The sequence below is a fragment of the Ursus arctos genome, unplaced genomic scaffold, assembly GCF_023065955.2.
Source record: "Ursus arctos isolate Adak ecotype North America unplaced genomic scaffold, UrsArc2.0 scaffold_2, whole genome shotgun sequence".
In the NCBI taxonomy this organism is placed as follows: Eukaryota; Metazoa; Chordata; class Mammalia; order Carnivora; family Ursidae; genus Ursus; species Ursus arctos.
Genome location: NW_026622874.1, coordinates 67,651,136 through 67,665,077, shown reverse-complemented (window position 1 = coordinate 67,665,077; position 13,942 = coordinate 67,651,136). Strand labels below are relative to the sequence as shown.

The 13,942-nt window shown below is 64.7% G+C and overlaps 3 protein-coding genes across 3 annotated transcripts; all 3 read right to left on the bottom strand.

The window, feature by feature from the left end:
• Positions 1 to 1,134: 1,134 nt before the first annotated feature.
• Positions 1,135 to 3,515, bottom strand: NTN3 (netrin 3). Its single transcript, XM_026484965.1, has 6 exons — positions 2,588 to 3,515; positions 2,328 to 2,516; positions 2,089 to 2,238; positions 1,914 to 1,964; positions 1,711 to 1,785; positions 1,135 to 1,475 (listed from the first exon to the last, which is right to left on the bottom strand). The coding sequence occupies exons 1-6, from the start codon at positions 3,513 to 3,515 to the stop codon at positions 1,135 to 1,137; spliced, it is 1,734 nt and encodes a 577-aa protein (XP_026340750.1).
• Positions 3,516 to 7,206: 3,691 nt separating this feature from the next.
• Positions 7,207 to 7,554, bottom strand: LOC113245190 (transmembrane protein 100-like). The gene has a single exon (XM_026485076.1). It carries the CDS (start codon positions 7,552 to 7,554, stop codon positions 7,207 to 7,209), a length of 348 nt encoding a protein of 115 aa, XP_026340861.1.
• Positions 7,555 to 9,647: 2,093 nt separating this feature from the next.
• Positions 9,648 to 13,654, bottom strand: TEDC2 (tubulin epsilon and delta complex 2). The gene is made up of 10 exons (XM_026484973.4): positions 13,587 to 13,654; positions 13,398 to 13,496; positions 13,112 to 13,182; positions 12,610 to 13,015; positions 12,129 to 12,182; positions 11,463 to 11,556; positions 11,172 to 11,283; positions 10,984 to 11,085; positions 10,458 to 10,648; positions 9,648 to 10,193 (listed from the first exon to the last, which is right to left on the bottom strand). Exons 1-10 carry the CDS (start codon positions 13,610 to 13,612, stop codon positions 10,047 to 10,049), a joined length of 1,302 nt encoding a protein of 433 aa, XP_026340758.1. The 5' UTR covers positions 13,613 to 13,654; the 3' UTR covers positions 9,648 to 10,046.
• Between the last annotated feature and the right edge of the window lie 288 nt (positions 13,655 to 13,942).

Sequence of the window (13,942 nt, the reverse complement as noted above, 5' to 3'; positions counted from 1 at the left end):
GGCCGCGGCGGGCTCTGGGCATGCGCGCTGGCGCCCCGCCGCAGGGCGGCGGGAGCTTGCGTCGCCCGGAGTCGGGTCCCCGAGCTGCGGGGCGCGGGCTCCGCGCGCCGGCCCCTGGGGGCGCGAGCCGAGTGGGCGGGGGATGCGGAGTCCCGCCAAACGCAAGGCTGGGGGCATCCGGAGCCGAGAGGGCTGCCAGCCAGAGTGACCGCCCCGCCGGGTCACGCGTAGACCTGGGAACGCGCGTCTGCGTGGACACGACGTCTGGTCCCGAGCGGGTGGAGAAGGGGCGCAGGGGGTCCTCGTGCGGGACCTGAGCGGAGGAGCCCTGAGGCCAAGGCCGAGAGAGACAGCCGGACGGAGACAAGACAGGGACACAGCAGGCCAAGAAAGAGGCCGAACACAGGCAGAGACACAGCGGGGACAGGGACACGGACGTCCAAGCGGCAGTGACAGGGCAGGCAGAGGTGACAGAAGGGGACCAGAGGCTGCCGTCCTCGCTGGGGGAGAAGTCACAGCGCCCTCTGCGGGTCCTGGCAGGGGGCGGGGGAGCCAGTGCCACCGAGCCCCACGGGGGTCCGCAGGCGTCTGTGGGGGCGACGGCGCATTCTCTGGAGATCAGAGTCCTTGAGGGTTGAAGCCACCGCAGCCCTTGGGGTGTTTCCAGACCTTAGATGGGTCCTGGCATCACAAGGGGGTTCATATCTGTTGGGAGAGGGTCACAGTGCCTTTTAGGAAGGGGAGAATGCTCTCTGAGGGATCACGACCTCACAGGTGGGGGAGTTGGCAGAGCCTCGAAGCGTTGTTCGGCCCCACAGGGGGCTCTCAGCCTTCTGGGACTAACACAGTGCCCCTTGGAGGGGGAAGATAATGCGAAATGGGATGACAGTGGCCCCAGGGGGCCTCGAGCAGCTCTTGGGGGCTGTCCCATCCCTCTGTGTCGGGGCGGGGTGTCGCTGTGTCCGTCACACCCCTCCCAGGCATGGGCGCGTGGCATCGAGGGAGTCGCGGGGCAGGGTCGGGGGAGGGCACAGATGGCGACGCGCGCGACGCCAGCGAAGAGTCCCCTGCAGGCGATGCACTGGATGAACGTGCGCCTCAATGTGGAAGCAGCGCCCCGCCCGCGCTTCGGGCTCAGGCCGTTCCGCAGCGCCCCCGCCGCTCACGCCGCTGCAGCCTCCGCAGGCGCCGCGTCCACGCATCGCGCCAGGGCAGCACGAGGCTCCCGCGGGTGGCGCTGAGCCCGGGCCCCCGGCCTGCGACCGCGGTCCCTGGCCCGCCCCCAAGTAGCAGGTAGCGGCGGCCCGGTAGCAGGCGCGGGCAGCCGCAGGCCGCGTCCCGCGCCGGCACCCACAGCGCGCTGCTCCCTCGCCTCGCGCGCTCCTCGCCGCTCCGGAACACTGCAAGCACGGCCACCGGGAAGCGCGTCCACGAGCCGCGCGCCTCGCCGCGCGCGCCTACCGCCACCTGCACCGCTGCGGGGAGGGCGAGAGGGGGCGGGGTCAAGCGGGGCGGAGCCGTGAGGGGGCGGGCGGCGCGTAGGAACTCTGCGCGCCCGCGGTGTGGAGAGGGAGGCACAGAGGGGACACTCAACGCTGGGGTGGGGGTAGGCATCGAGAGGCCACCGGGAGCTGACAGGGCGGGGCAGGCGACAGTGGGAGGCCCAGGGAGGGAAAGGGCAAGGTGAGAAGGTGAGGGCAGGAGGCCTACCGTAGTCCTTCCTGCAGAACTTCTTCAAGCTGATGCGGTAACTGCCCCGGGCTGGTTTGCAGTGCAAGTCGCAGTCTGGAGGGGGTGTGGAGGCTGGCACAGGATTCCCACCTCCTTACCCCACCCTTTCCTCCTCCCTCCTTGCACCCATAGCCTTTCCCCCCAGTCATGGCAATCTAGGGCCCTGTTCTGTGTCCACTCACCCTGGGGCTCCACAGGGCTGCTCTCCTCAGTGGGTCCAGGGACAGGAGTCTCTGCGGACAGGGTGAGAGAACAGCGCGCATTGGAGGGGGAGCATTTGCAGGGCTCAAGGGACAAGCAGGTAGCAGGGCACTGGTGTGGCCTTGGCTGAGGTCGAAGGAGGGCAGGGTCACTCACTAACGCAGGGAGCAACTGGAGAGCGGCTCTGCTGGAAGCCCGGGGCGCATCGATTGCAGGTGAGGCCAGTGACGCCATCCTTGCAGGGGCACTGGCCTGTGGTCTGGTTGCAGGTTTTGCCAGCAGCACCAACAGGGTGACAGTCACATGCTGAGGACAGAGACGGATGGTTAGAAGCCCATCTGTGGATGCGGGAAACCAGAGGGCGAGGATGTGCAGGTAGCTCGTCGCAGGCTCACCCCTGCAAGCGCGGCGGTCACTCAGGGCACGCCCAGGGTCGCGATAGAAGCCCTCCCGGCAGTAGTGGCAGTGGCGGCCAGCGGTATTGTGCCGGCAGTTGAGACAGACGCCGCCACTGCGACGGCCGGACAGTCGGTACAGCTCCATGTTGAAGCGGCAGCGGCGGGCATGGCCATTGCAGGAGCAAGCTGCAGGAAGGGATGGGTCAGGGGCAGGCTGGCCTGGTCCACGATCCCCAGGCCACCCTCCAAGGCCTCACCAAGGCAGGCGTGAGCTTCCCGGGCCGTGGCCCGCTGCCATGGCCTGTCGCAGTAGAAGGGCTTGCAGCGGCCGCAGTCGGGGCCCTCGGTGCCATGCTGGCAGTCGCAGATGAGGTGGCCCTGGGTGTCCAGAAGGCACCTTGAGGCATGCCCATTGCACTTGCAGCGCCCGCCCACCTGGAGCTCAGTAGCTGAGTAAGAGTAAGGGACCATGGCCATGGAGTCCCTGGTGTCCCCCAGCATGGCAGGCCTTGTGAGCACTACTCGAATGTCTGTGGCAGTCACCCAGTCTTGGAGTACTGGGCTGCTGTCCAGATCCAGGCCTGGTGGGCTTCCATCCTGCACGCTGAAGGCCAGAAGGCCACCACCATCAGGCTGGACCTGGGGCTCAGGGAAGCACAGAGCTTCAGGCCCTGGGCCAGGTGGGCCATCCGCAGGGGCAGGCGGGCGGCCATAGTCCAGGCCACAGCGGGAGGAGAAGAAGCCCAGTGGGGCCCAGCTGCGGCCGTGGTCCTGTGACTTGAGCAGGGCCACCGAGGCGGGGGGCGCCGAGCAGAAGCGCAAGCTCACGAACACCAGCTCGAAAGCCTTGCCCAGAGGCACTGTGAGGGTCACGTTGTGGGGCGCCTGCGTCAGTGAGTCCGAACGCCAGCACGCAGGGCTTGTGGTGCTCCCTCCGGAGGTCAGAAGGGCGGCGGGGTGTGCCCGCCTCGGGTCCGAGGCATCACAGGCCCGCGTGGCCGGCCGCCCGCACGTGCTGGACGCCAGAACCTCGCGGCCCAAGGCGGCATTCACCAGGCCGGGCACGCAGCCGCGGGGCGCGCCCCCGTCGTCATGGCAGGGGTCGGCGGGCGCTGGCGGCCCCAGGCTCAGCGCGGTCGAAAGCGTGCCCGCGGTCAGCAGCAGCCCCCAGGGCCAGCAGGGCATGGCCGGGGCCGCGGTGGATCAGCCAGCCCGCAGGGCCCCACGCCGCTGCCCTCGGGGAGAAAGAGCCGGGATCCGGGGCTCTGCCCGCTGGCCCGCAATGCCGAGCAATCCCGGGCGGCCCCAGCCGGGGCCAAGAGGTGGGAGCAGCCGCGGGCACGCCCCGGGCCAAGCGCAACAGCGGGGATGCTGGCGCGTCCTCCCGCTGGGCCTGGAGCGATGACAGGAGTCGCCTCCGCTCCCGGCGCCTCCGCCCGCGGAGGCCCCACCCGTCGCCCGCCGCTGCACTCACCCACCGAGGGCCGGGTCGAGCAGGTCTCCCGGCCTCCCGGGAAGGGCCGAGGGCGGGCGGGGCCTGGGGCGCCCCGGCCGCCGCCTCCTCCCGGCTGTAGCTAGGGTTGGCGAGCTGTGCCAGGAGGGGGTGGGGGGCGCAGTAGGCGCAAGCCTGGGCCCAGCCGGGGGCGGGGCTGCTCGGGCCGGGAAGGAGGGAGGGGAGGGGAGGGGGCCTCTTCGGCAGAGCCGGAATCAGAAGCAGATTCAGACACTGGCTGGGCCGGCGGGGGAGGGGGCTGGGAGGCCCGGGAGCCGGGGGAGGGGCCGGGGAGCCAGGAATGCGCCGGCGGGAGGGGTCTGGAGGGGGCGGCTCAGCCACGCAGCCCGTGGGGGACCACCCAGCAGGGTCCCCGGCCTGCATCCAGGCCCTGACTGCTCCTGGGACTGTGCCACGTGCTGGGCGGGGGTCTGGCCGCCTCCTCCCTCAGGCCCATCTGGCAGGCTGGGCCCTGCATCTGAAGGCTGGTGCCCTGATGCTCCCCTGGGTCGCTACAAGGAACACTCAGGGCTGTAGCAGCCAAGCTGGGCTGGTGGTTATGGGATGTCCCCAAGGCAGTGGTCTGTTCTAGTAGAAAAAAACCCACAGTTGGGACCAGGTCTGATTTTGAATCCAAGCTGTTCCAATTTCTAGCTCTGTGGTTCAGGCCCCTTAACCTGTCTGAGATTTAGTTTTTTCATTGGACTGTTACTCAACTTTGCTGAGCCATTGGTGGTGGTTGTGGGGGTGGGGTGGGGTGGGGGTGATGAGCCACAAAGGTATTGGACGCGGCCAGGGGTTCCACAGACTTGAGTCCCTCTTGCTTTATGTTCAGGAAGGATGTATCCTCCCAGTCTGACTGGACCTTGCCTAAGTAATGAAATTGGCATATCCCACCCAGATCAGGCCAAAGTCTTGTCCCAAAGCATCTCTGGGTCTCTGTCTGGTTGCATCACCAAGACGAGGCCAGCCCCCAGAGCTGGCAGGGAGGAAGCAGAAGCTGGGGGAGGAGGAGGGAACCCACTAATCAGCAGGGGCCCATGGGGTTCAGGGTCTTGGTCAGCAGTCGAGGACCCCTGTAGAGGGTGGGGAGTGGAGTTTGGTCCATGGGGAGGTCCTGGTCACAGACAGCTCAGTGTCAGAACCCCTGAGTCTGGCCCACATACCAGCAGGTTTTGGTAGGGAAACTGAGGCAGGAACCCAGGTGGGCAGCCTGGGCACCAGCTGGGGATGGGGCAGCTGCAGCTGAGAGTGACCCAGCCAAGAGACATCAGTACTACTCCGGATAGAGACCGTTTCCCCACAACCATTAAGCCCTTGATGGAGGGGGCCAAGCATCCCAAGGAGGGTTGTCTGCATGCAGAGGAGACAGGGAACACTGGAACATGCCTGACCTGGGTCCTGAAGTTTCGGATGGGACGTTGACCCTAGGCCAGGCCCAGCAGCTGAGGGAGGATGCCATGTGGGTGTGTCTGTGTAGGCAGAGCTGCCTCTTCCAGCTGGGCCAGAGATACTGCAAGGACCCACAGAAGAAGGTAGAGAAAAGCAGAATCTTCTCGCTGTTTAGGAGAGGAGGGGCAGGAGGACACTGGAGGCTCCCAGGGGAAACCAAAGGAGAAGAGGTAAGAGCAGCCAGGAAGACAGGGTGATGGGGCACCTGACGTGACTAGCACCTTCTGGTCAGGCCCTCACATATGTGTGTGGGGGTGCAGGGGCTGATGAGATCATGGGAGACTTAAGAAGAGTTTAGTCAGAGGGGCTGCTGTCCTCTCCCTTCATCTTTGGCCGCAGCAGGGTGGGTCCCCTATGGAGCCGGTGCCATGGCACCTAATCCAACTTTGAGATAAAAAGAACGTGCCCCTTACAACAGATAACAGTGCATGAATGAGGGGAGCTGATAGGGACCCCAGTCTGCTCCAGCACGAGTCAAGTTCAGAAATGGCATCTTCCCAACCACCCTCTTCAAGGTCTGTCCTATCATCAGCCTCAAACCCAACCTGGGATGAGCGGAGCCCTGGCAAGAGTACCGGCTGTAGCAGATCCTTTTGGGACCATTAGAAGCTAAGAAGTGACTAGCTGGCCACAGTGGGGAGAGATGCCCAGGCCCAACACAAGGGTTCCACAGAGCCCGAGACAAGCCTCCAGGGAGCCCCTGGCTATCTGAACTTCAGGACTCAGGAGGCAAGAAAGGAAATCGGAAATCGGGGAGCAGCCTCCCCTCCAACCCTGCGTCAGACTTGCAGGCTTTGTCTGCAGCCCAGCCTCCTCGGGAGTTGGGGCTAAGGTCTGCAGAACATCTGGTGGTTTCTGGTGTGGGTGGAAGGAGGCCGCCAGGGCTCAGCCTGCTGCCTGTGAGTGTTCAAGAGTGTTCAAGAGTGTTCATCCTTGTTAGCAAGCAGGGAGCTCTGGGCCCAGAGGGCGGTAGTACCACCAGCTCCCCAGGGAGGAAGACGTAGGCAGCCCCGCCTCTTCCCCAGAATGGCCCCCTGCACACATTCTCTTCTGGCCCCTAGGATGGCCCTGGCAGATGGCCTGATGAGAGTTAGGGAGGGCCTTCTCCCCAGCCCCCAAGCCCAGCTCATTGCTCCTGCAGACTGTACCACCTGTCCCCAGCCTCTGGGGCCTCTCACACCTCTCAGCTGGTCCTGCCCCTTCCTGACACCTTAGAAGAGACTCTGGCTCCCTGCTCCCACATGCACCTTCTCAGTGCACCACAGTCCTCCCACTCCCATCCCGGCAAAGTGACAGCTGCTGGCTTTGGGGGCACGCAGGAAATCTACCTGGGGAGGAAGGGACCCAGGGGGTCAAATAGTCCTAGGCCCCAGGAGGCTCGGGTCTTTCCCTTAAAAGGCGGACTGATCGAACACTCCTGGCCCAACTCCGGGCCGGACTGTTCCCTCCAGACGTTTGCAAGCCACCACTTGTACACATTTCACACAGACATTTATTGAGCATCTGTTATGCCGACAGGGGCTTCCAACCCAGCAGGGAAGACAGACGGCTGGGGAAGGGGAGCACGGCACGCTTCACCCTGAGGAGGGTGGCCCCACCGAGTCCGCGGCCACCCTGCATCCTGCACCCCCGGCAGGGCCCCCGTGCCACGCAGGCCCTCTGTGTGTGTGGTCGCGACCGGCTCTGCGCGCCAAGCGGAACGCTGAAAAGCAACATTGGGGGGAGGGGGGAGAGGAGAGTCCGAAAAGCAGAGGGAAAGGCTCGTAGCCCCCACCCCCTTGGCCTCCTAAGGGCTTAGGAAGGAACGGTCTGGGGAGGGGTTTCCGCGTCCCGCGCGCTGTGCTGTGCACGCCCCGGCGGGGCGAGGTCCGGAGGGAGGAGGCGTCCGGCTCCCGGTGACTTCTCTGGGGAGGGGGCCGCGCGCGCGCGGGCTCAGGACGTCCCCGGCTCCCGCCGCCCCGCGCGCCCGGCCCGCCGCTGCCGCCGAGCGCGCCAGCACAGGAAGGCGGCGGCCAGGAGCCCAAGGCCCGCGCCCAGCGTGGTCAGCGCCACGCCCTGCTCCAGGTCCAGGTGGGGTCCGCGCAGCGAGAAGGTGATGGCGGTGGCGGCGGCGCCGGCCAGCAGGGTCACGGCGCCGAACGGCAGGACGCAGCGCGGCCAGGAGCCCCCCACGCCACCGGTGGCCAAAAGCAGCGCGCGCAGGGCCCCGGGGGGTTCGGGGGCAGCGGGGGGCGCAGGGGGCTCGGCAGGCACCGCGGGCGGGGTCTCGGGCGCGCTCATGCCGCCGACGGGGGGCCGCGCTCGGGGTGGGTGTGGGCGCCCGCACAGCCCCCACTCCCTTCCTCGACCGCCACGTCAGAGCGGATTGGGCCGGGATGCAGTGACGCCACCGGGACGCCGGGGAGAGGAGTTCGCCGCCGCCTCCTAGCTTGGCGCTGAATCAGGGTGGGCGGTCGCGAATCTAGAGGGGGCGCTAACCCAGACCTCTGCCCTCGTTCTCCCTCACGCTCCGGGGGGCACCTTCCTGCCCAGGTGCGGACAGCCCTCCACAAGACACCCACAAGACGGGTCCTGATAGGTGGGTCATTGAGTCAACAACCTTTGGGTGCCCATATGAGCCTGGCCAGGGATGAAGGTGGACAGCACCCCTGCCCTCAGGGGGCAAAGGTACAGTAGGGAAGGTACACAATAAACCAAGTGAACTGGTGGATTAAATAATTTACGGTGGAGACCACTAGCTATGTAAACTGATTTTGGCCAGTAACAGGGTGGTGGTGGAACTCACCCTGAGAATGAAGATTCCTCAAGATCAGAGCAACTGGGCATGAGCTCTGGAAGCAGCAAAGGCCAGGGGGGGGGGGGTAGCTGTACCCCAGACTCCCCATCTCTTGATTCCCCCTTCCCTGTTCCTGCCCTGGGCAGGGAACAGAGCTGTTCCACCACGTAGAGGCCCCTCAGTGCAATGAGGACTGTTTTTAGGTTTCCTACTTTGGTTGGTCATCTGGTCCCCAGCAGCCCTCAAGACCTGGGATTCCATGTTCCAGGTTTCTGGCCTGTGGGACTGTGGGGGCTTTTACAAGTAGAACGTCCTGCTGGGAGCCTGGGGCCACCCCAAGTTTGCTTCAACATCACTCGGTTCATCCCTCATATCTGTGACACCTCATCGGGCTCTCAGAAGACCTGGCCTTCTCCCGGAGTTTCCTGGCTCGGCGCCTGGGTCGCCCTGGGGGCAGAGGCTGGTGTTAATTCCGCGTTGCTCGTCACTGGCTACACAAAGCACCACTGCCCCAGCTCTGACCATTCTGCTTGGTTGGCACAGGCACCTAGGCAAGGTTTATTAATGAACACCACAGCCTCCCAGCTTTCCCCAGGGCCTACCACTGTGTAATTTGTCCTCACCCCAGCTGCAGGGGTAATAGCCATTACCGTTGGCACACGGGCCCCTCGGGAGCCTCTGGGTGTCATCTGAAACCGGCCGCACATGTGGAAGGCCGGCAGAGACTGAAGGAAGAGGCAGGCCACTCCACGGGTGTAGGTGGCAGGGTTCCTAAGCAGTGGAAACTTGTGTCCCTGTACCCGCCCGCCAGGGCCTAAGAGGTGGTGTCGGGAGAGGCCTTCCCTGGGCTCAGTCCCCATGCAGGTGTTCCCAGCACCACACCCCTACCTCAGGGCTGTGTCCTTGGAGCAGCGTCTGGGAGTGAAAAGGCCAGTGGAACCCACATCCCAAGGACAGGGGAGGGGGAGAGGAGCCTCCCGTTGTCCAGATCCAGCTCCTGGCGGGCGGTCACATCTCTTTGATAACCTCTCCCAACAAGTACCCCCAGTAGGACAGTAGGGACGACACTGGGAATTGAAGCTCAGGGCCCTTAAGAATCCTGCCGAAAGTCCCACAGCAGAAATCAAGTCACAGTGGAAACCCAAATCTGTGACTGGTATAAACCCAGAGACCATGACCTTGACCTCTACGCTTTCTTGCCTTCCTTCAGCGGGGGAGGCAGGAGCCTTGGAGGAGGTGACAGTGGAGTAGGTGAGGGGTGAGTTCCCTGGTGGTAAGTCAGTGTTGGGAGGCCCACGATGGCCACAGCAACAGCCCAGGAGGAAGTAGTGAGCACGGGAGCTAGGACAGCTGTGGCCGCACAGTGCCCGCCCACTCAGATATGGGCTGGTGGCTTTTGTGTCTCCCAGTGAGCCCAGTCTAGGCAGTTGGGGGAGGGGTTTCAGGTGTGCTGGGGCTAGTGCTGCTCACCTTCAGTGTCCTTCCCCCTCTCTTCAGTAGAGGCCTATGAGTGTTCTCAATAAATATGCTTGATATGTTCTCGGTAAGCCAAAACACGCAGAAAAAACCAAACACCACGTCCCATCTTAAATATATATACTTTCGAAAGTAGTTTTAATATCACACAAGTGGCTTATAAGGCTGCGGTAAGAAAAAAACAGAGATAGCTAAGAAAAAAGCCCGGCAGGCCTCTGGTCTCCAAGCCTGTGGAAGGCCAAGCCAAGTGAAGGCCTGACCACTAGCTCTGGGGCCCTAGGCTCCTCGGGAAGAGCCGGGGGCTGTCCCCAACCCCCTGGGAACCCTGCTTTCCTGGGTGGGTATAGCTATCTCTGGGTCCCCAGACCCACCACAGTGAAAATCCTCTCAATCCCCGTTCACCTAATAGGGGGCGGTGGCACTCTCCCAGTTGTCTAGGTCGGAACAAGCTCGCCCTCCTGCCGGGGTCCGGCGGCCCGGGAAGGGGGCAAGGTGGGGGGCGGCTGGTCACGGGAAGGGCTCAGTCTGCAGGTTCATCTCGAAGGATGGTGAGGAAGCGCTCCCCTCCCTCACAGAGCAGGCTATGTACAGCTCTGCAAAGCGCCAGCCGGGGCGGTCCCTGTGGCTCCAGTTTGCTCACCAGCGGGAGGAGCTCAGCCATCAGGACCTAGGAGGAAATGCAGGGCCAAGATCTCAGCGGGGGCCCCATCCGGGGCAGCTGGCGGAGGGCTTACAGAAGGCCCCACAGTGGGGCAATTCCAGGGAGGGCCTCAGGCACCATGTGCCAGCCCCTTCTTCCTCCCAAAACTCTGTCCCTTGGCCAGTGCTGTCAGCTGTGCATAGCCCAGAGGCTCTGTCTGCTGGATGGCCCAAAGCCCACTGCTTCCCCGGTGCCCAGTCACCTAGTCCCCTCCCCCAACCCTGGAAGTACCTTTTCCAGGTGAATCTGCTGGTCTAGCATGGCCACCCGCAGCCTGAGGGCCGCCAGAGTCTGCAGCTCCTCGGTGCTGGAGTAGAGAAGAAGCTGGGGGCTCCACGCAGGGTCTGTGCCACCTCCACGGGGCATCGAGGCTCTGGGGCGTCTCCCCTCAGGCCACGGCCCCAGCTGCTGTCCTGCCACTGCTGTGAGGACAGGGGGAGGTGGCCGCATGGCGTGGTGGCCAGGGACCTCCTTCCCACTTGCCTTTAAGGGGGTGCAGTCTCCCTCTGTCTCCTGGATGAAGCCCTACTATCCATCAGCAACTGTCTCCTGCAATACCGGGCAAGTCACCTGCAAGTACGTCTCTGACGCCCACATGGAACCTTCTCAGGAACCAGATAAATAAGCTATTTACAGTGCCAAGCCTGCGTCAGGAGAGGCAGTGGGGGGACCCTGCTCCTGTGCAGCTGTTAATGCTGCCTTTTAGCTAGACCAGACTTCAGCACAAGGTGGGGTGGGGGTGGGGGGCCGGTCTCACCTGCACGCAGGTCCTGCATTCTGTGGATACACTGGCCCGTGATGGCCTGCAGCCCCTCCAGGGTAAGGAGGCAGTGGTACTCCTGCATCCAGTCAGCAGGCTCTATGCAAAAGTGGGGGAGGGCAGGCCAGGTCCGCGCCAGTCCCGAAGCCCTCCGTGCCCCGAGACACACACCAGGGCCCGCTCACCTGCCGAGAGCTCTTCCTCCATCCGCTGTCTCAGCAGCGAGCAGGCCTTCCGCAGGAGCCCCACCTCCGCCTCCACCTGGGCAGCACTGAGCTCAGAGCCCAGCCAGCCTGACTGGACACAAGTCAGGGAAACTCCTCTGTGGCCAGGTTCCCCCTCCCCTGCCCTCCCGCCAAGGACAGGACCCAAGTGGCTCTGGCCCCTCCTGGAGTTGCCCCTTACACTCCCCAGGCTTAGAGCCAGAACCACCCCCATCCCCACCCTGGGGGGTCCCACAAGCCCAGCAAGAATACAGTCATCTTCATTTTCTGCAGGAACTGGGTTTTGGCCGTGGTAGCAGCATCCCCGCAGTCACTGGTCTGTGTAGAGCTCAGCTGGGCCCACAGGCTGGAATGCACACACAGGCACCCGGGAATCAGAGAGGGACCCCGTTAGTCCAACCAGCTGGGCCTCGGGAGGCAGGGAAAGACCAGGGCAGGGGCCCCATGAGGGGCATCCCCAGGCCTTGGGGAATGGAGAGGATGCTGTCCGTGAAAAGGAGACAGGGGAAGTACTAGGAGAGAATTCAAGGGACAGAGGAGAGGAGCTGGCAGCCACTGGTAACTGGGACTACCCGGGACAACAGTGAAGAGCTGTGGGTGCTGGCTGTGGCTCAGACACAGCCCAGACACGTGAAAGGCACTGCCCTGTTTAACCCCTACCGCACCTCTATGGAGCGGACACCATCACCCTCACCCCCACAGAGAAGACAGACGTGGACGCAAAGTCTCTCAACCTCAAAGCCCGCTGAGCCTAAGTCCTAGCTAGGCAGACTCTCTTAATGTGGAAGGTGTCCCCACCCAGCCAACAAAGCAGAGCGGCCAGCTGGAAAAGTCTTACCAATATGGCCCTGCGCTGGTGGGAAGCCTGGGCCTCCCTGCTCTCCCCTCCACCCCCACTCAGCTGCGACTCAGCCTTACCGGGAGTTCTGGGAAGCCGCTTTCCTGTAGGCCATGGGTAGCTTCAGCAGGGTCCTGTCAGGGAAGCCAGTGCTCTGAGTAGCCTCACTCAGGAGGCTCCCCCCATCCCCCCTGCGACCAAGCAACAGGGCTTCCAGAGTGGCTATGGGAGCCAGCAGAGTCCAGGTCTGCCCTGGTGAAGAGAAGAGACGGACCAGGGGCAGAGCCCAGGCCCTCCACAGCCCGTTTGGAGCCCCAGGCTGGGTGGATAAGAGAATGGGGCACTGGACAGCCAGGGAGAAGGGAACAGGCCCTAGCAATAGTCCATTCTGCCAACTTCAGGGCATGGACCCCATGGGATAGCACCCTGGGGGCTCCCCTGGCCCACATCCAGCTCAATGCCCTGCCCTCCCTGTCACCCCGCATCGCAGATTCCTGCTGCTGGCCAGGATCCGGTCAGGTAGACAAAGCTGTTCCTCCAGGAAGGGTCTGGAAAACCTACCCCTTCTCCTTCAGTGTGAAAGCTTCTGGCGCCTGGGGAGCAGCCAACGGGGGTATTTGTTGGTCCCTGAGGCCTGGTCCAGGCTTGGTGGCTCGGGAGCCTCTCCCCATAGCGGTGTGATCCCCCACTGATGGAAGCCTGCACTCAGGGAGGCCCCTGGCAGGCACCGTGGTCTGGTGGCTGCCCCTGGGTGGTTTTGTCTCTGAGGCTCGACGGCCAGCCTGGCCTGAGGCCCGGGATGGGGCAGAGGCTGTGCTGGCAGAAGTAGCAGTGAACCCAGACTTCAGGCTGAGGGCCTTGTGTCTTTCTCCAGCCTTAGAGACGCCTTTTCTCACCCGTACAGCCTTCTCCAGTGCCTGGGTCAGAAGCTCCAGCTCCTTGAGGTCTTGAGGGCTGGGTGAGCATGCTGCAAAAGCCAAACACTCTTGCAGTGTCACTCACCACTGCTTGTCAGAAGACAGAGCAGGGGCAGCGCCAGAGAAGGTGGGTGATGGAGGTTTACCCGGAGGCGGGGCTTCTTCATTCGTTTCTGGCCCTGGGGCTGGCTCCGCCGCCGGCGTCTCGGCTGGTTCCCTGCCAAGACACAGCACAGTGGTGGCAGGGCCCAGACCCAACCGACCCCAAGGAGCTGCCTGGCCTCGCGGCAGCCCCCCCGACCTCGGAGCCTGCAGGCAAAGGGGAGCACAGCTGACAGTGAGCAGGTGGGCACTGGGCCCGGCCTCCCAGCCCGGGGGCTCTGAGCGGGGTTCCGAGGGCGGCCTGGCCGGGTGGTCTCGCGGTCCGCTTACCAGGTCCGCAGCAGCTGGCGGGAGACGCGCAGGCTCCGCTCCAGCTGCCACTGTCGCTCGGCGCAGGCGTCCAGGGCATCCTGCAGCTCGGCTAGCAGCCTGGGAGGGGGGCAGCGGCGGCTCAGCACCCCGGCCGGCCGCGCGCCGCTCCCGCTTCCGCCCCGCTCCCTCCCAGCGCGCGAGTCTCACCGGCGCGAGCAGCCGGCGGGCAGCATGAAGGCGGCCGCCGCTCGTCCGGATTTGCCGCCTCCGGAAAGTCCGGTCCTTTCCGGGCTAGCAGACCGCCCCCTTCCGGCCGGGCTGCCCAGTCCTGAGCCCGGCGCTCCGGCCCCGCCCCCGGCGCTCCGGCCCCGCCCCCGGCGCTCCGGCCCCGCCCCCGGCGCTCCGGCCCCGCCCCCGGCGCTCCGGCCCCCGCCCCGGCGCTCCGGCTCCCGCGTCAGCCCCACAGCCGCGCGCCGCTACTCCGGCTCGGCAAGGAGCTGGGCGTGGGGCCCGTAGAGGGTCCTCGGGTGGTGCACGGACGCACATCTGGTTTGGATGACTGG

What these genes read in the sequence shown, in the direction of transcription:
- NTN3 (XM_026484965.1), bottom strand. Translation starts at nt 3,515, where the DNA reads ATGCCCTGCTGGCCCTGGGGGCTGCTGCTGACCGCGGGCACGCTTTCG. An exon ending in TGACCGCCGCGCTTGCAGGG is followed by an intron (nt 2,239 to 2,327) that starts GTGAGCCTGCGA and finishes CTCTGTCCTCAG; the next exon opens with CATGTGACTGTCACCCTGTT. An exon ending in TCCAGTTGCTCCCTGCGTTA is followed by an intron (nt 1,965 to 2,088) that starts GTGAGTGACCCT and finishes CCCTGTCCGCAG; the next exon opens with AGACTCCTGTCCCTGGACCC.
- LOC113245190 (XM_026485076.1), bottom strand. Translation starts at nt 7,554, where the DNA reads ATGAGCGCGCCCGAGACCCCGCCCGCGGTGCCTGCCGAGCCCCCTGCG.
- TEDC2 (XM_026484973.4), bottom strand. Translation starts at nt 13,612, where the DNA reads ATGCTGCCCGCCGGCTGCTCGCGCCG. An exon ending in CCCGCCGGCTGCTCGCGCCG is followed by an intron (nt 13,497 to 13,586) that starts GTGAGACTCGCG and finishes CCCCCCTCCCAG; the next exon opens with GCTGCTAGCCGAGCTGCAGG. An exon ending in TGAAGAAGCCCCGCCTCCGG is followed by an intron (nt 13,016 to 13,111) that starts GTAAACCTCCAT and finishes TGGCTTTTGCAG; the next exon opens with CATGCTCACCCAGCCCTCAA.